The 19,160-nt window shown below is 32.6% G+C and overlaps 7 protein-coding genes across 10 annotated transcripts; 4 read left to right on the top strand and 3 right to left on the bottom strand.

Annotated features, from left to right (window-relative positions):
• The first annotated feature begins 246 nt into the window (after positions 1-246).
• On the top strand, positions 247-2,854 carry LOC116346337 (acetylcholine receptor subunit beta-like 1). Its single transcript, XM_031776325.1, has 11 exons — positions 247-601; positions 664-800; positions 871-988; positions 1,077-1,113; positions 1,200-1,253; positions 1,350-1,737; positions 1,816-2,134; positions 2,202-2,256; positions 2,320-2,498; positions 2,570-2,619; positions 2,690-2,854. Exons 1-11 carry the CDS (start codon positions 547-549, stop codon positions 2,852-2,854), a joined length of 1,557 nt encoding a protein of 518 aa, XP_031632185.1. The 5' UTR covers positions 247-546.
• Positions 2,855-3,375: 521 nt separating this feature from the next.
• LOC116346388 (nuclear hormone receptor HR78) lies at positions 3,376-5,852 on the top strand. Its single transcript, XM_031776409.1, has 5 exons — positions 3,376-3,855; positions 3,951-4,169; positions 4,252-4,735; positions 4,802-5,079; positions 5,150-5,852. Exons 1-5 carry the CDS (start codon positions 3,516-3,518, stop codon positions 5,413-5,415), a joined length of 1,587 nt encoding a protein of 528 aa, XP_031632269.1. The 5' UTR covers positions 3,376-3,515; the 3' UTR covers positions 5,416-5,852.
• LOC116346389 lies at positions 5,657-7,031 on the bottom strand. Its single transcript, XM_031776411.1, has 2 exons — positions 6,562-7,031; positions 5,657-6,492 (listed from the first exon to the last, which is right to left on the bottom strand). Exons 1-2 carry the CDS (start codon positions 6,994-6,996, stop codon positions 5,860-5,862), a joined length of 1,068 nt encoding a protein of 355 aa, XP_031632271.1. The 5' UTR covers positions 6,997-7,031; the 3' UTR covers positions 5,657-5,859.
• A 160-nt stretch (positions 7,032-7,191) lies between these two features.
• On the top strand, positions 7,192-9,084 carry LOC116346387 (short-chain specific acyl-CoA dehydrogenase, mitochondrial-like). The gene is made up of 8 exons (XM_031776408.1): positions 7,192-7,443; positions 7,517-7,791; positions 7,860-7,942; positions 8,021-8,159; positions 8,220-8,458; positions 8,526-8,574; positions 8,640-8,690; positions 8,753-9,084. Exons 1-8 carry the CDS (start codon positions 7,316-7,318, stop codon positions 8,956-8,958), a joined length of 1,170 nt encoding a protein of 389 aa, XP_031632268.1. The 5' UTR covers positions 7,192-7,315; the 3' UTR covers positions 8,959-9,084.
• A 3,451-nt stretch (positions 9,085-12,535) lies between these two features.
• On the bottom strand, positions 12,536-14,402 carry LOC116346351 (alanyl-tRNA editing protein Aarsd1). 3 transcript variants are annotated; one of them, XM_031776345.1, is made up of 6 exons: positions 14,290-14,402; positions 14,006-14,137; positions 13,755-13,932; positions 13,464-13,687; positions 13,138-13,388; positions 12,536-13,067 (listed from the first exon to the last, which is right to left on the bottom strand). In XM_031776345.1, exons 1-6 carry the CDS (start codon positions 14,326-14,328, stop codon positions 12,611-12,613), a joined length of 1,281 nt encoding a protein of 426 aa, XP_031632205.1. In that variant the 5' UTR covers positions 14,329-14,402; the 3' UTR covers positions 12,536-12,610. The 3 variants fall into 3 exon arrangements, with proteins under 3 accessions (XP_031632205.1, XP_031632208.1, XP_031632209.1); XM_031776348.1 differs by having other exon boundaries at positions 14,006-14,095; XM_031776349.1 differs by having other exon boundaries at positions 14,006-14,124; positions 14,290-14,384.
• Positions 14,403-14,607: 205 nt separating this feature from the next.
• LOC116346335 (translocon-associated protein subunit alpha) lies at positions 14,608-16,462 on the top strand. The gene is made up of 3 exons (XM_031776323.1): positions 14,608-14,824; positions 15,113-15,823; positions 15,907-16,462. Exons 1-3 carry the CDS (start codon positions 14,761-14,763, stop codon positions 16,008-16,010), a joined length of 879 nt encoding a protein of 292 aa, XP_031632183.1. The 5' UTR covers positions 14,608-14,760; the 3' UTR covers positions 16,011-16,462.
• A 114-nt stretch (positions 16,463-16,576) lies between these two features.
• On the bottom strand, positions 16,577-18,297 carry LOC116346333 (palmitoyl-protein thioesterase 1). Of its 2 annotated transcripts, none has more exons than XM_031776321.1 (8): positions 18,091-18,297; positions 17,826-18,027; positions 17,672-17,710; positions 17,523-17,602; positions 17,316-17,403; positions 17,103-17,252; positions 16,907-17,027; positions 16,577-16,835 (listed from the first exon to the last, which is right to left on the bottom strand). In XM_031776321.1, exons 1-8 carry the CDS (start codon positions 18,194-18,196, stop codon positions 16,704-16,706), a joined length of 918 nt encoding a protein of 305 aa, XP_031632181.1. In that variant the 5' UTR covers positions 18,197-18,297; the 3' UTR covers positions 16,577-16,703. The 2 variants fall into 2 exon arrangements, with proteins under 2 accessions (XP_031632181.1, XP_031632182.1); XM_031776322.1 differs by having other exon boundaries at positions 17,532-17,602; positions 18,091-18,295.
• Positions 18,298-19,160: the final 863 nt, after the last annotated feature.

The following is a 19,160-nucleotide window of genomic DNA, read 5'->3' as shown; positions in this document are numbered from 1 at the left end:
CAATTGAAAAGGTGAGTAATTTTGAATTTCGCTCCAAATGTAAGAAAGTTCAATTTTCATACAATAGCTTTTGATACTGTTGTGCAATGCTGCATGGATAAAAAGCAGCTACGCTTTGGGATGTGTACGTATGTCGTATGTCAACGCACGCTGCTCTCCCGATGCAAGCTCAAGAGATGAGCGACATGATGCTTTTATGCGTGATTTTGCGCTGTAAAAAAATCGATATTCATTGCTGCCAAAGAAAACAAGCAGAGGAGTACACCCAATTACATTTTTCACATTTGAATACACTTTTCACATTGGAAATACTGAAATTTTAGGAATTTTTAACATTTTTTTTCAAAACGTAAAATAATTTTGGTGAAATTCAGTTATTGAAATAGAAATAGTTCAAATACATCGAATATCAAAATGTGCTTCCAATATTTCATAACAATTTCTTACGAATAATTCCAAGTTACCCATTTTTTATTCGGTTTTATTTTGCGTGGAAGTTTTTTATTTTTTTAAATCTGGACATTTTATTCATATATAATAAAAAAAATGTTTTTGAAATACTCGACTGTTCTATTGTTCACAATTTTGTGTTTTTACGGCGGTAAGCTATTTTCAAAAAATGTATGTAAAGAAAAATGATATTCAACTAATTGGTTCTTTTAGTATTTGGGTCAGAGGATGAAGAACGTTTGGTAAGAGACCTTTTTCGTGGATATAACAAATTGATTCGCCCTGTGCACAATATGACCCAAACAGTTGACGTACGATTTGGATTGGCTTTTGTGCAATTAATTAACGTTGTATGTATCAATGGTTTAAGCTTATGCAATGACCTATGTATAAGACCTAACATTTTATCTTATTAAATAGAATGAAAAAAACCAAATTATGAAATCAAATGTTTGGTTGCGATTGGTTTGGAATGATTATCAATTGCAATGGGATGAATCTGAGTATGGCGGTATTGGAGTTCTTCGATTACCACCAGGCAAGTTTTTATTTGAACTCTTTTTTGAATTTTTTTTTTTTAAATTAAAAATATTCTCTCATTTAATTTGAATGTCACACCGATGCAGATAAAGTATGGAAACCAGATATTGTTTTATTCAACAAGTAAGATTATATTATAACAATATAAAATGGCATTCAGTTTCATTCGCAAATTAATATTTCTCTTTTCATTGGTAAATAATGAACAGCGCTGACGGAAATTATGAAGTGCGTTATAAATCCAATGTCTTGATTTATCCGAAGTAAGATTATTACGAAAAATTGGACAATTTAAATTGTTGATAATTTTGTGGATTGCATTCAGCAATTAATTTTTCTTTTTTCTATTGATAAATAAGTGGTGAAGTATTATGGGTTCCTCCTGCTATCTATCAGAGCTCCTGCACAATTGATGTCCGGTATTTCCCGTTTGATCAACAAATGTGTGTTATGAAATTTGGTTCGTGGACGTTTAATGGAGATCAAGTATCGTTGGCACTCTATAACAATAAGAATTTCGTCGATTTGAGTGATTATTGGAAATCTGGAACATGGGACATAATCGAAGTACCAGCATATTTAAATGTGTATAAAAATGCCGGACAACCAACAGAAACTGATATAACATTCAATATAATTATAAGACGGAAAACCTTATTCTACACAGTGAATTTAATCTTGCCAACGGTTCTCATTTCATTTCTTTGCGTTCTTGTGTTCTATTTACCAGCAGAAGCTGGTGAAAAGGTATGTAATATATGTAGAAACATTTTAATAATTAAAAGACATTAATCAATAATATTTGTCATTTTTGAAATGAAATAGGTCACACTTGGTATTAGTATTTTGCTGTCACTGGTTGTGTTTCTGTTGCTGGTATCAAAAATCTTGCCGCCAACATCATTAGTTTTACCTTTGATTGCCAAATATCTGCTCTTCACTTTTATTATGAACACCGTCTCAATTCTCGTGACCGTTGTAATTATCAATTGGAATTTCCGTGGACCGAGAACTCATCGTATGCCATCTTGGATACGAACCGTATTCTTACATTATTTACCAACAATGCTCGTAATGAAACGGCCACGAAAAACTCGCCTACGTTGGATGATGGAAATGCCTGGACAACCAATACCTGGAATGAGTATGCTACCTTTATTATTATTTGGATTTTTTGAAATCATTTCTATTCTTTTGTCATTCACCCCCAGGTATGCCACCTCAGCCGAACTATGGATCTCCAACAGAATTGCCAAAACATATCAGGTAAACGATATAAAAACGCCTGTATTTTCAAACTTCAAAATATTAATGTATAAATATATTTAGTGCAATTGGTTCGAAACCATCCAAAATGGAAGTAATGGAATTGTCCGATTTACATCATCCAAACTGTAAGATTAATCGCAAATTGAACAGTGGAGATATAAGTGGAATTGGGGATCGCAGGGAAAGCGAGAGTTCAGATTCAATTATACTCTCGCCCGAAGCAAGTAAAGCAACTGAAGGTATGTACTCATTTTTTTCCCTTAAATAGATGCAAATAATATGGCATTTTATTACTTATTGTCTATTATAGCCGTGGAATTTATTGCTGAACACTTGAAAAACGAAGATTCATATATTCAGGTTTGTAAAAGAAATTCATGTCTTCGATCCAGCTATTTCATTTAAAAAATACCCGTTTTGTATTTTATAGACTCGTGAGGATTGGAAATATGTTGCAATGGTAATCGATCGCCTTCAGCTCTACATATTTTTCATTGTTACTACCGCTGGTACCGTTGGTATCTTAATGGATGCACCGCATATTTTTGAATACGTCGATCAAGATAAAATTATTGAAATCTATCGCGGCAAATAAATAAATGCAAACGATACAAATTAGTTGTTTCACAAAAAATGCAAAATAACGAAATTGAGATGTAGTGAAATTTCATAGTGCATGCCAAAATACCAATTTTTAACTACTTGCAGATACATGCCAAAAATATGAATGTCGAATAAATTATTAGAAAATTATTATTGAATAGAAAATATTTGGGAAAAAAATCGACATTAAAATATGTTTCATAACATACAATGAATGAAATATTTAAAGAAGAAAAAAACAACATTGATGCATTTAAGTGAGATAACAGCACCAATAGCCACACGTTATAGATGAAAAATAATGCATTGAAACTCAATAAAGTATCACATATTCACGTAAAGTACCCGACAACTGTAATCGTTTTATTATTTTTTCAAATTGATAAGTACATTTTTAAACAAAAATACAGCAGAGGATCGAATGTGCGCTGGTGGCAAAAATGTAAATCTACGATCTGTCAATCGTATTTGTAGACGTATGTAAAGACGCCATTTTTACTTCTTGTCACAGACGATATGAGATCAAACAAAAACACCTTTTATCAATCATTTTTTTTGTTCATTTCATTGTGAAGATACATTTCACATAAATTGAGATTAGATTTATGGTCAGAATAAGTTCCATGCCAAAAACTCTGTGAGTTTAAAGTAAAATGGAACAAAAGAAAAACAACGATGACCTAAGTCAGCATTTGTATAAAATCAAGCAAGACGATAATAGTAAAGTGACTGCAAACAATAATAACACATCGTCTGGTGTGCCTAATATGATGAACGTGGAATTATGTTTAGTATGTAGCGACCGGGCAAGTGGCCGTCATTACGGTGCAATTAGCTGTGAGGGCTGCAAAGGCTTCTTTAAACGATCTATTCGAAAGCAATTAGCTTATCAGTGTCGTGGCACCATGAACTGTGAAATCACAAAACACCATCGAAATCGATGCCAATATTGTCGCCTACAAAAATGCTTGGCATGCGGAATGCGCAGTGATTGTACGTAATCAAAATATCAATGTTTTCAGTTTTAAAATGTACACAAAAAACGAAATTCTTTTTAATTGATAAAAAATCAAAAATTAAATTTCAAGCTGTTCAACATGAACGAAAGCCCCTGTTAGAGAAAAAAGAGGTCACATCATCGACAAACAGTGTATTACATAATGTAAACGATACATTCGCATCAAATACAAACAGCAACAGTGCCAACGTTGGAAAACAATCGTTTGGTGCAAATAACATAAACAGTCTAAGCAGTATTTTGCCCGCACACATATTTGCGAATTTCACATCAAATGTTGCCCAACAAGGTACATTCCAACTGATTTATCAATGATAATATTGGTATTATTGATGTCCAAGCTGTAAAAAAAAACTAACGTTTTATTTTAGTCTTTACAAATTCATATCATGAACGATTGGGTGCATTGGCCGGTTTGGCGGAGAATGCTGGTGGTGGAACAAGTGAAATTGATGACAACTCCCTTGACAATATGCCTACAAATTCTCAATCTACAATTCCAAATGAGAATGTCTTGCAAACTGTTATTGATAAAAATATAATTGCAGAAGCACAAGAAATCATTTCAAGCTTACAAGTTGAAGGACAAAACAATAATGAGTTTAGCGACTCAATAAAAAATGATCCTGACTCCTGTATATCATCGAATAATGATGATATTGATGAGTTCGAGGATGAGATGAGTTCATTTTCTGATGGACCGATGCTTCCCGAGAGGGATATTATTTTTAATCTACAGGCACCGCAATTTGTGCCAAACTACTTAAACATGCATTACGTTTGTGAAACTGGCAGTAGAATCTTTCTCCTATCGATTTGCTGGTTTAAAAAGTTTCATGCATTTAATTTGTTAAGGTGAGTTGAGATTTTGACACATGAGAAATTGTGGTAGAACATAATATTTTCATAATTTCTTTAAAGCGTGAAGACACAGGCACTTCTCTTGCAAAACTGTTGGATTGAACTGTTTTTCATTGGTTACGCACAATCTTCACATTCTGTATCACTTCCCACCGTTATCAATTCATTGTCAAACATTGTTGAAAGTGCAATTACACAAGAAAAAATGCAACCGAGCAAACTAAAAAGACTATCTGAACATATTTGGAAGATAAATGACATCTTTCAAGAATTAAACAAAATGAACTTGGATGATTTTGAGTTTGCTTTTCTTAGATTCATCATCCTTTTCAATACAGGTAAATGCAGTTGGTTTATATTTGGAAAATTGTTGTTAACGAAATAAATAATTTCATATTTATTGAACAGATAATGGACGCAAAATGGACGCAAATCAACGTGTTAAAATTGAACGAATACAAGATATGTTTATAAAGGGCTATTTGCAACACAAACAGATGGAGTTTGACTTCAGTCGTTTACTAAAACTTTTACTTAAAGTTCATTCGTTGCGTTCTCTTGATTCTGATCTTATTGAAGAATTGTTTTTCTCCAAGTTAATTGGAATGCTTCAAATCAATAATGTTATATCGCATATATTAAGTTTGGGCTCCGAATATGCAGCTGAAATTTAATTCATAGAGGCGAATACTAATTTTGCAAACTTGTCGAATAAGGATGCACACAACGACGGCTAGATTTTAAGGTATAAAATATTTTTAGCAGTTTTTGACGATCATTATTTTGAACTAAATTATTTCAATCATGGTATTCAGTAAGATTATTTTGATATCCATAATTAATAAATGAAACATACGTGCAAGCTCGATTTAGCTGAAAGCTACAATAATAATGAATTCAAAGCTACTTAAAAATCTTCGAAATATGAAATCTGTTAGTTCTAATTTAAATGTTCCGGACGTGCCGTTATTATTCATTGTGCCGGCAATACTAATATATAAATTAAGACGATATCAACTTAAAGTCTACACATCTAACGTCCGCAAACAAAATGCATTAAAAACTATTTTATTTTATTTTATTTTATCATTAAATAAACAATATTCATTCATAAAAATTCAGCTTTGTTGATTATTTATGTTGTTGAATGAAAACATATCTAAAGGTATGTCTGTTGCATGTGTTAAATCACCAACAGAATCGTTTCCACTAGACTTTCCAAGTTCCGCCTCAACAGCATTATCAGTGATTTGATCATAACTAACTTCATTGACTTGCGGAAAGAGATTCAAATTGTATCCGAGTGGTTGCAAATTTGAAATGTCTGTTGGTCTATCTAAACATTTCGGTTGGTCTTTTTTAATATACGGTCCGAAAGTGTTATTGTTTTGTTGAACGTTATCGTCAAATGCTTTATCGTTGAGTTGAACCAAACCTTCAGGTAATTCGAGAATTTTCGACACATTCTTATCTACATAATATTCAGTCGATGGATGTGTGCCTTGTTCTGTTTGCAAGATTTTTGGTTTAATTAAATGAACAGTATTAACAAAATTTGAGATTTCTGCCAAGAACATTGATATTCGTTCGGTCTGTGATGCCCGGCCCACAAATTTCATGAGTTCATCAAAAAGAAAACTATTTGTCCCATTCGAAAGGCCGTTCGTTTGCGATTGACTTTTTTGAATTGAGTCTTTGTGATCAGGAAATGCGATATAGTGCTTAAGCAGTTTTTTTCGTCCCAAATACACCTGGAATTGAAAATTTAAACTTTAAATCCAATCACATAAATACAAACACACGGAAATAGATATATTTACCTTTTTACAAACACCACAAGTGAATTTGTCAACATTTTTGCGAATTTTTTTCGGTTCGGGAACGGATTGAGGTTCTGAATTTTGGATTTCGTGTGCCGTTGTGGCAGATACTCTTGCATCTTTGATATCAACAAATTTACTCATATGTTTCGGTGGTCTTGACACTCTACCATATCTAGTGCTTTTGAACTGAACAATGTTATCATCCGATTTGTCATCAATGGCGGTTTCATCGGTCACACGGTGTTCGTCGTCCGATTTTCGCGGTCTACCGCGACGTCTTCGTTTCTTAGATATGGTTTGTCCGCTAATTTGCGGAACGATTTTTGTCTTTTTCACCAGATTAAAATTTTTGGGATAAACTAAATGATAGCACACATGTGTATCGTTAACTACATCGTTAAATATAACACTTGTTAAATTCGTAAGGTCCATGTTTATAACTAAAAAATAATTCAAAATAGAAATTGTTTACGGCGTACTATGTATTTTGTTTACTTCAACAATATTTGACATATAAACAACAATGCATTGAAGTTGGTTGCGGTTTTTTCGTTACACCGTCCATTGACAGAACTATGAAAACTCATAACTGATAAACATTTTTAAATACCTTCATATATAATCAGCTGATTGACTGACATCAAAAATTTCACTTGATTCCGCTGGATAAGCTTGAAAAAAAGTTTTTTTTTTTTTTCATGTTTTTATTATTTATAATAATAGTTAGTTGTGTTAATTGCTATTCTTATCCATGTTTGTTATTAAACGCCGATTTTCCACATTTCTGAGTGAAAGAAATAAAGTATTTCAAAATGCTTGCAGAGTATTTGCTGAAAAAGAGTTAAAACCGGTGGCAGATTTACACGATAAATTATCAAAGTAAATATCAAAAAACCGTAAATGTATGAACACATGTATTATTAAATAATTTTTAATGTACCATGCTCTGCAGGTTTCCCAATGAACAAATTGGAAAGTTGACTGAACTGGGTTTAATGGGCGCTTGTATTGATCAAAAGTACGGTGGTAAAGGATATGATTTGTTATCATTTACACTGGCTATAGAAGAGCTATCGAGATGTTGCGCAAGCACAGGAATAATTGCTTCAATCCACAATTGCCTTTATGCTAATTTAATTCAAACATATGGAACACCTGACCAAATTAACGAATTCCTAATTCCATTTACAAAAGGAAAAATCGGAGTTTTTGCGCTAAGCGAACACGGTAAATTGGAATGTTTAATTCTAATTTACTTGAAATTAACCATTTTTTCTTTAAAATTTTTTTCTTAGATGCTGGTTCAGATGTGGCAAATTTATCAACAACAGCGACTGAATGTGAAAATGGCTACAAATTAAATGGTCACAAAGCATGGGTAACTGATGCTATCCATTCTTTCGAATATTTTTCCATTACTTCCATTTCATGCAATTTTTCTTCTGATCATCCCTAGGTAACTTCGGCGATTGAAGGCAAAGCCGGCGTATTTTTTGCATACACGGACAAAAGTAAAGGGCACAATGGCATTACTGCCTTTATCATTCCTTTGGATACAGCCGGTGTTCAATTAGGTCCTCGGAACGAAAAATTAGGTTTAACACATCAACCATAAATTAAATTACATTTCAACTAATTGTTTTATTTTTTTAAAGGTATTCGGGCCGCATCGACTTGCGATATTTGCCTAAATGATGTGAAAGTATCACATTCGAATGTAATAGGTGCTATTGGAAATGGTTTTAAAATCGCGATGGAGCAATTACAACTGGGAAGAATTGGGGTGGCTGCCCAAGCAATTGGTATTGGGCAGGCTGCTTTTGATCTAGCGATAAAGTATTCATATGACCGGAAAGTTTTCGGCGAAAAACTATGCGATAAACAACTGGTCAAGGTAAAGCTTAAATTTTAGAATTAATCTTCTTCCTTTATTGATTATTCGTCTGCATTATTACCTATAGAGTAAACTGGCGAAAATGGCGATTGATTTAGAATCAGCACGTTTATTGTGTGAGTAAAACTTTTTACATTTTTATTTGATACGAAACGTCTTAATTCATGTTTTCAACATTCAGTGTGGAAAGCCGCAATGTTACGAGATAGTAACGAAGATTTTCGAAAATTGAGTAAGTACATGTACCCCTTAAATATTATCATACTATTATAAAATGATTGTTATATTATCAAGGTTCTATGGCAAAGTTTGCGGCAAGTTGTTGTGCAAGCAGCAACGCAAATTTATGTGTTCAAATACTTGGTGCAAAAGGATATATGAGTGGTGAAGCTGAAAGACTATATCGAGATTCCCGGATAACAAAAATTTATGGTGGCGCAAGTGATATACAAATGTTAGTAATTGCAGATCTTCTTCTAAAGGAAACGAAGTCTGAATGAATGGACATGAAACAAATTTCTATGGTGATGGTATTGTATTATTCATTGATGTCTTGCAAGAAATAAACGATTGTATTTTATTTCAATTTTTTCTAATAAAAAAGAAAACTAAACTTTCGGTGTTAATTTGTGTTGGAAATTACTGTGCACCCAGCCTGCGCACTTCTTATACAATTCGATATAAATTTTCATAAATTTTGATGATAATTGAAGTTAATTGAACTATATTTAGAAGAACTAGAATTCATTTTTTATTTCACATCTTTTTTTAAATAAAAAAAAGATAATATTATCTAATTACTATCTTGAACTATGGGATGAAAAATAAAACTACAGTTTTTGTTAATAAATATTTAAAAAAATAGAGAGGAATTAAACTTTTGCAGTGGAATGCTTCGGAACGATATGTACGACAGCCACTGGTCGATGATTTTTGTACAGAAAAATATTTTTCATGGGAGTTCGATGATTCGTGTGCTGATTGTTGTAGTACGGTATCCTTCTTAATGGTGGTCCACGTATATTCGTCACTGTACCATAATGTGTGTGGTAATGTTGTGTGATGGGTACATTTGTTGTCGTTGTGGTTGTCGTTTTTGCTGTTGTTGACGATGTCAATGTCATGGTTGGCCTTTTATTATAGTTTGAATATGGTGATACTATCGGCACAAAGTCCGTTTGTAATGGAATATCATCACTTTCTGTTGATGAATACGATGGTGTGGGTAAATATTTTGTAATATCAAGAAGTGCTAATTGAGATGGATCATTGTACAGGTTAAACATCGGTAATGGAGTTTTATTTATAGATGGATTTCCTCTTATATTATTTCTTTCTTTGTGGGCGTTCAAGTACTTTTCATTTATATTCAACTTATTTGTGGGCTTTACCGTAACTGGATTTGAATTAAAAGTGCCAACCGCAAAACTATCGCTTACACCGTAGTCAGAGAAGATTCTTTGATTTTCGTTAAAAGAGTTGTATTTTATGTTATCCATTACATCACTATGTACAATTTCTGATATTGTTTGAATGCTATCTGCTTCCTGCATAATATTTGTGAACATATTATGAGGTTTTGGTTGTGATATACTATCTTCCTGAAACAGAGGATTATTCAGTGGATTTTTACCAAATAACTTTCGCTTTAAACAAATTAATTTATTCTCCAAATTTCCAAGTCGTTTTTTGGGACCATTTGTGGTATTGTGTGCAATTGACAAGTCAATTTGTTCATCCAAGTCTTCACAATCTTCCGCCTTTGATTCGTATAATTCACTGGAATAGTTTTCATCCACAACTGGTTTTGCGTATTCCGAGTATTTAATAGGTGAATCTTTGATACTTTCAACGGTTTTATTGTATAGAGGATATTTTTTATTTGTGTCTGGTATAATTTCACTGCTGTTCAAATAATCCGAAACATTTCTTATCAAATTGTCCAAATGATCAAGCAGCTCTTGTCCTTTAAGATCTTTCGGATTCGTTGAGCGTCGTGTTCGTGATCGATATTCAAGTGATTTGTCTTCAACACCATGTTCGTATTCTTTATCTTCATATCCATCCTCAGTATATACTATGTGTGCACCCGATTCACGTAGGCGCTCTCTTATCGTGGGCTTGTGCATTTTTCGTGGTTTGTGCTGAATCTTTTTAAATCCTCTCACAGAGGACATAATTCGTGTTGGTACAAAATCTTCGTGAGAAGTTTTACTCTTATCCATTCGAAGACTTCGGTACGGTTTTGGATGCTTAATAACCTTTGTTAGATAAATAGCAAAGCCTTTCGGTCGTTTATTGTTCACATTATTTTTTGTGTTCTCTTCAAAATTTACATTTCCACTTTCGTTTTCATCTTCAGGCAATTCCGTTAGGTCTGAATTTGGATGTTCACAATTCTTATGTTTTGTGTGATCCATACGATATTGATCCATTTCATCGGTATTGACAACATCATAGCTGTAACCACTTTCATTTTCAATACTCGACGATGTAGGATGTGAAAGTTTAATCATCGAATAATGTTGTGGCTTTTTATTAATTTTACGACGAGATTTCTTTAATTTGGCACCATTGTTATGAAGTTTTAATCGTTCGGATGTATTTTGTTCGAGCTCATCACTATAAATTCCACTACCACTATCACTTGTATGAGGTTTATCTTTTGAAACTTCGAATTTATTTTCATGATCGATTTTAATGTATTTTATTCTACTTCGAATGTTTGGCGATGTATTTGCGTAATTAGTGGAAACCGGTCGTTTGATATGTTTCTTCTTCGGTTTTACTCGTTTCACCGTTTCACGTTCTCTGTTGAGACTTTCGAAGCGTTTAAAATCCGGTTCTTTATCTGGAATTTTGGCGAAATCTATCTGATAATTGAAATTCTGGTAAGCCGTCTCTGGATCGTCCTCGACGAAAGTGCGTACTTCATTTTTTGGTATAGCTGTAAAACGATACGGTCGCTGCTGTGACATCATTAAATCGGTTACGTTGAAGGTTGTAAACGTCTGGTTGAAATTGCGTGGATCATTTGGTGGCCACATATTTATTATGGGCGGTTGTGGTACATTTCGATTGAAATTAAAGTCAAAGGATCGATTAAACAATCTGTCGGGAATAAAATATGCAATTTGTGGTGGTATCCTCTGCGAAACGGAATCAATGCTAATTGTTAATTTATCTGCTTTTGGCTTTTCGTTTGCTCCAGACTCAGCAGAGAAGACAGCAAATACAGTCGACTGAACAAAAAACACCCCGAAAATAAAAAAATGAACCGACTTTTCCATGTTGTACGATTGATTTAATGCAAATAACTGTGCCGCGGGCACAAGTTAGTATTTTATTTATATCACTTTCTTTGAGAATCATGAGAACCATGGTGGAAAGGGAACATTTTGCACACATTATAAGTAAAGAGCGTCAACATCTTAGCACACTTGCATATCTTTATAAAACGGCCTTTTCATCGTTGCTCATTGTGTAGTAGAATGTCATTAAAGAGGAATATGATAAATATTTTCACTTTTCTTTTGTTTGATTTTCGAAAACAAGTTTTCGTCTGGTATGGAATTGAATGAAAAAAATATATTAAAATAGAAACACATTTACAGTTAATCTCTTCGTCTTTTCTTTCTCTTGTCACATTATGCGTGCAATTTAAGAGATCACCGATGCTTATTGAACCATGCATGTGTTGCGCTTGTTCTACAAATTGATAATTCGATATTGGAAAAAAGTCGTGACGAAATTGATTTTTTTGTGAAGAATTTTTTCCGGAAGTTTTTTTTTCGTTAAATGTAAATTATGTATTTTCAATAATTTTGATTTACGTAAGTGCAATATGTGTTTTTTTTTTGTAAAGAATCAGTGGCTACGCTTCGTTGACCAATTCGATATTTATATATTTTGTTGTTATATGCTTCATTTCTGTTTAAGTTGTTCCAAATGTTATTACAACAATACTAGACGTAAGCAACTCGACACCATCGATGTTGTTTGCCAATCGATCTCTCAAATTTGATATCTTATAGTATGAGCACAGTAAGAACGTCAAAGTTACCATTACCATTAATCCCAGTTAAAATGCATAATACTGATTATTTTATTTATTTTGATTACTTTTTCGTACAGAAATTCCGAATAATTCAATTATTTGTGGTTAAAGTATTCATCTATTAACTTTTCGCATGCGGATATCTTAAAAAGATTGTTTACTTTCGCTTGAAAACGTTGACCTTTGCCTCTGCCTTTACCATTTAATACTTCACAAAGTTTGTCTCCCAAATCAGCAACGACATTTTCATCACCATACAAAATCATATTGCCTCTCTCGCCACTTTCTTCCGCAGAAGTCAAGAACAAAAGTGATAAACCATTCGATGCATTTTTGATTTCCGGTACATTTTTTAAAAATGTACTGATAAAATCGGTATCGATACCATCTTTTCGATGTAATGAATACCATTTTGGCTGAGGATTGATTAGTTTCAACCGTGCTGCCTCGTGAACTGCCAACTCTTTCAAGCATAATGAAAGAGCTTTTTGATTTTGTTTCTGATTTATTTGAATTTTTTTCACTAATTCGATATGCCATTGAGGTCCGCCTCTGAAATGTAAAAAAAAAATCAATTTTACCAAAATGATATAATATATTATATTGTGTAAGCCAAATTTACTTTAAGATTGTATTAAATTCATACTCCCGGTCAATGCATTCTTGAAGACGTTTCAAAACGCGTTTACCCACTAAAAAATTCAAGAATTGTCGATTCTTATTTTTCTCAAGATTAAGTAGTTTAATGCATTGTAATTGGGCCAAATTTGAAACATGTGTTCCACAACACATGTTTGCATCAATTCCTTCTATCTCTATAATACGTATATCTCCAACATGATCTTTAGGTAAGCCTTTGGTTGCTCGGGTGATCTTTAGAAAAAATTGATAAGTGTGATGACTTGTTCAATCTCAATAGCCGTTAGTTTTTGGACACAAATAATTTACCTCGGCAGGAATATCAGCTTCATTTTTATCGGTCAAAGTGTGAACAGAAACTGGCGTTGATGTTGCAATCAACTCATTGCATATGTTTTCTATGTTTGCAATTTGTGCGGCAGTAAGATTAATTTTTGGATCGATCTCTATGAATGAAAGTTCAGTTCCTAGCCACCACGATTTTGTTGCCACATTATATTCGCGTTCCAATATGGCCGATAATAAGTGTTGTCCTAATGTTTTAAAATACAAATAGGCATAAATTGATAAGTATTGGTAATATTTCTATTTTCATCTAACCTGAATGTTGTTGCATATGATCATGTCTTCTTTTCCAATCTATCTTGCACTTTACAATATCACCAACATTGAATGGAGGTGATTGTGTTTCAGAATCACACACGAAATGATGGGCCTCTATTCCTTTTCGCTGTACATCGATGATCGGCTTGTCATTCATAAAGCCAAAATCGCAAGGCTTTTATTCACAGTAACGATAATAAAAATTACGTTTTTGGTAAAGCATGTAAATTAATATTCACTCAATTTACCTGTCCACCCCCTTCTGGAAAAAGAATAGTGTCTTCCAGCACAACATTGAATCCATTGACACATTCGTCCTTACCGCTGGAGCTCTTTTTCTTCAGCGAAGCGGGTTCACATAGAATAACTTTAGATTCAAACTCAATAGAAAATAATTAACTAGACATTTTTAGTAGTACATCAAAGTATTATATACTACAATAAAAAAACTTCTTTTAAACAAATGATTGTTGGGTGTTGTGGGTATTCAATTTCAATGTAATTCACGTAATATGTTGAGATAAAAATTTACCTCTTGCAAGAAACTATCTATTTGACATTTGAAAACCATTTTTCAATTCGAAATATAAATATAACTAAATCATAACAATATATAAATGGTTCATATAAATGTTATCAATTTCCTGAAATTTTTCATTGACAGTAGGACACTAGAATAAAGGTCGATTTACATGAAGAATTCTGTTTAACTGGTAACTTTAACAGGTTTGGAGAAATTTTGACATTTGACAGAAAATGACATTTGCTTCTCTACATGCATCATGATGACAAACTCCACGTAAACGATGTTGGCGCTGACTTTCTATGCTATATTCCACGACGTTTTTGTTCACATTCACTTTGTACTGTAAAGTCGCCGTGTGTAAGTTGAGCCCGGTTTAGTGAACATTAAGATACCTTTCAAACAACTCAATAAAGAGGCTTTCTCTCTACAAAGATTTTGAAATAATATTTGGTTTAAATAAAAATAAATCCTGTAAAAATGAAATACTTTTGGTTAATTTCCCTTTTGGTGCTTCCATCCCTGATTTCTTTATTCAATAATGGTGAGTATGAAATAAAATTATAGTGAAAATTAGTTCATAAGCATTATAAACTTGTCTATTTGACGTGGCATACATAACTTAATGTTTGATAATTAATATACAATTATGATAGACATCATCATTAAATTCATGATTTGTAAATTGCAAATCTTTAATTCGTTCAAGCTGAAAAAAATTTATTTAAAATTTTCACAGTTTAATTTCAGTCATCTTTTTTCTCTTGTAGTAAAATCATATCTTATGCATTTCAGAAAATATCATTGCATAAAACTTTCTTTCAAATTTCAGATAACAACATATTTGCAAATGCAACTGAAACAGCTGAAGCTGAAGATGACATAATTGATGTTGAATCTGATGATGGTGCATCCACACCTGAATATGAAGATGATTCTGGATCGAAAACATCACCCGACGCTGACACATATTTGTTGTTCACAAAACCATTGCATGTTCCAGGAAATCCATTCGAACTTCCAGGCGGACTGCCCGTCGAATTTCTGGTTGGTTTCTTGAATAAAGGTCTTGATGAATTTGTCGTAGAAAGTGTTGAAGCATCGTTCCGTTATCCAATGGACTTCAACTATTTCATTCAAAACTTTTCGGCCATTTCGTACAATCGTGAAGTGAAATCAAACCATGAAGCCACCGTATCTTATTCATTCCTTCCATCTGAAACATTTGCCGGACGTCCATTTGGATTAAATATCGCTCTAAACTATCGTGACGCAAATGGTGCCCGTTTCTCTGAATCTGTCTTCAACGAAACTGTTCAAATCACTGAAGTTGATGAGGGTCTCGACGGTGAAACTTTCTTCTTGTACGTTTTCTTGGCCGCTATTGTCGTTTTACTTCTTGTATTGGGTCAACAATTCCTTGCTGGATCGGTAGGCAGACGTAAGCGGGCTCAAGTTGCTCGCAAAGCCATTGAAACTGGCACAACAAACTCAAGCGATGTTGATTATGAATGGTTGCCACAAGAAACATTGAAAATTATTCGTAAGTATTTTGTTACATCATACTATTGTTGAAATATATCGTTGATTTAAAATGTGTTAACTTTTATTTTTATTTTTATACAGAACAATCGCCGAAGTCGAAAAAATCGCCAAATTCACCAAATGGCAAAGTTTCAGCTAAACAAAGCCCAAAGTCAAATACATCAAGTCCAAGACAGCGCAAATAATTCATTAAATCACCAGATTGATTTACCTCATCTAGAATATATCAATTATTGTGGAATGCATTTACAAGACGGAGACTGAGAGTTTGCGCGTAGAATGAGTGCTTTATGTTTTTTTTTTGATACCCAAAATAGTTTATATATGCATGTACTTCTTCTCAAATTTTTTCTATTTGCCATAGGACATTTAAATATGAGATTTTCACGGTGCTACTTTCTGTAGCACTATCATACATCATTAACAAAATTGCAATAATTTGTATGAGTGATATTGTGTGGATGTTGAATGAATGTCAGAAAACCTCATGGAAATCTTGTAAATTCAAATCACAAAGATGTCGAATAAAGAATACACAAAACTGTCACCTTTAATTTTTACTTAAAAAGAGATTCGTTTCGTTTCGTTTTGGAAATTAAATAAAACAATCAATAAAAAACCGTTGTTCTATAAATTATCTCATTATCAGTAGTTTGTGTCGGTAAATTATAGGATAAAAAAACTCATTCTCATTTTGAATGCAGCTTTATTTATTGCGATTTTTTAAGTAAATAAATGCACAAAAATGAAATTTTGTTTTATCAATGCATTCTTACATGATATGATTGTTTATTTTTGTCTCAAGTATAAAAAATCACATACAATCGTCATATCGTACTGTGAAAATTTGTTCTGGATGGCACAAAATAAAAGAGTATTTAAATTTCACCATTTAGATATGGTAATATATTCTTCTTAAACCACTCTGTGGTAAACTTGAGATGATTTCCTTCTGTTTCTAAGAACACAATGGTATTCGATGCAACCAAGTCGTTGAGTCCCAAATTTTTCTGAAATATAAAGAAATAAAATAAAAATTGCAAATTATATATTAAAACTTGAACCGAATTCCAAGACTTACAGCTGCATTACTCTCAGCCAATGGCTGAATGACCCTGTCCTGATTTGGCGTATAAAATTGAAACCATTCCGTATCAATTGGTTGCACTATTGTATCGTTTGAAAACTTTACTAGCACAAACCTGAAACAAAAATGTCGCTTGATTTATTCTTATTGTTCATTTTTCTAATTAATTTGATTTTTTGATTAGACTAACTTGTTTAGTTTTTTTAAATTCTCTACATAAGTTTGATTGATGTTTAGTTCGTTATTGATGTCGGACAAAAAAGTACTCGATTTTCGATAAATTTCCTCTTTCAATGGATTGTGCCAGTAAGTTGCTTGAACTAAATAGTCTTGCAACCAGCTGAAAATATTCTAATTGTTTATTCAAAACCAAGCTTATTTAAAACTTTTGCCTCTATTTCACCTTGTGTAGGCCGCATAATTCAGCATTTTCCGGAATTTATCGCATGTCTTCGAACTTAAAGAAGGGCAATTGGGAAGGCCAAAAACACCTAAAATACAATACGACTGTTTTTGAAATCTGTATTTTTTGCCAAATATTTGCGGAATTCTCCACAAAAGTAAATTTAGTAATTTTTGTGATTCCATGTTCAATTTAAATATAATATACATTTTTTACCCTGATGTTGTCCTCCAAGCGATATCAAATTGTTCATTCGAGGTTCAGGACATCTTTGCGCAACAGCACGCCTTAAGAAAACAATGAATTTTATTTCAGTGAAAAAAGACAAAAATCGTCAATTCATCGAGTATAATTACAAAAATTGCGACCCCTGAGAGAATCCAATGGCATTGTACCTGGAGGAGATCACAAAAGAAAAGAATAGAGTTAATATAAAATAATCGAAATAATCGAAAAAAAATCCATAACAATAATTAAATAATAGAAAGGCAATTTTTAAGTGAATTGTACCCATTTTGCAGTTTTGGATCTGATGCAATTTGTTGACAAGCATTCTCGACTTGTTTGTTTGGATGCACAAAATACCCACTCTCATAATCTTCAACAACGTTGTTACCGATTCGAATAGACTTGACATAAACATTTGACCCGAGAATATTTATCAAAAAATCGCGAAACGAACCCAAACTGAATGAAAAACAACAGGTATCACCTGAAATAAACGAAATTTAATTTTAAATGTGTATGTATAGTTAACGGAAAAAAACTTTTTTACCCATTCCATGCCACATAACAATAGGGAGTGATTTATTCGTTGCATCTTCGCCCAAAGAAATCCCCATGTATCCGAACGCAAATAGACAAAGAATTATTTTCAACATTTTGTTTCGACTTTATATCACTATACTTTGATTATAGTAACACAAACAAGTCAAAATCAATTGAATAAGTACCCAACAAATGATTAAATGCTTATGTCAACTGATTGAATTAACCGAACTCAATGCCATTACAAACACATGCTCATCACTCTTGTCATACTAGCAACTGCTAGAAAAGTCATATAAAGAGTGGGAAATTCAAATGGTTTCACTTGATATTTTGGTAAATAGGTACATAGCCCTGTAGCTTGAATGTTGAGTTAAAATATATTTTATCATCAACACACGTGTGAAATGTATTTATTATAGTTAAATTGTACAGCAATTGTTGTATTCTCCACTATTAGACTAATTAATTAATTTGTATGCTTGGCTTGAATCATATTTGTGCAATGTAAATAACATACATTTTTTTATTTTATCGTGCATGAATTTATATATAGAATTCATAGTATAATCCCGAACTCATTTTTTTGTCAAAATTCACGTAAATTTGAGCAGTGCTTTTGATACAACCTGAAAAAAATGCAATATATACAAGTTTGAGACCACCTATGTATTTTTCATATAAAATGGCGTAAAATACCATTTTTTTAGGTTTCAAAAATAATACTTTTTATTCTCAGAAATCAATGATTTTCGGCATATTGTTTCAATATCTTATGAAGAACAAAATAGTAAATATTTACCAATGATAGCTAAAAACAATTCATTTTCATACAAAATTTGTCATTTTTATCTGTGATTGAATCAAAGACTTGAAAGATTTTTTAGAAAATTCTCTAATTCTATCAATGTGGAGGGTAATTTTGGAAACTCAATGAAATTTCTTCGAGAAATAGTAAGAAAAAGAAAGATTTATAGAAAATATCACAGAAACTCAAGCCAAACCCGTAAACCTTAAGTGCTACAACATTCTCAGGTTCTCTTTACTCCTGTCGGACGAATTTCTTTTTGCTTACAT

This window comes from Contarinia nasturtii, unplaced genomic scaffold (genome assembly GCF_009176525.2).
Source record: "Contarinia nasturtii isolate CC-2019 unplaced genomic scaffold, AAFC_CNas_1.1 Cnas_scaffold_1500, whole genome shotgun sequence".
In the NCBI taxonomy this organism is placed as follows: Eukaryota; Metazoa; Arthropoda; class Insecta; order Diptera; family Cecidomyiidae; genus Contarinia; species Contarinia nasturtii.
This window is presented reverse-complemented; position numbering and strand designations above follow the sequence as displayed.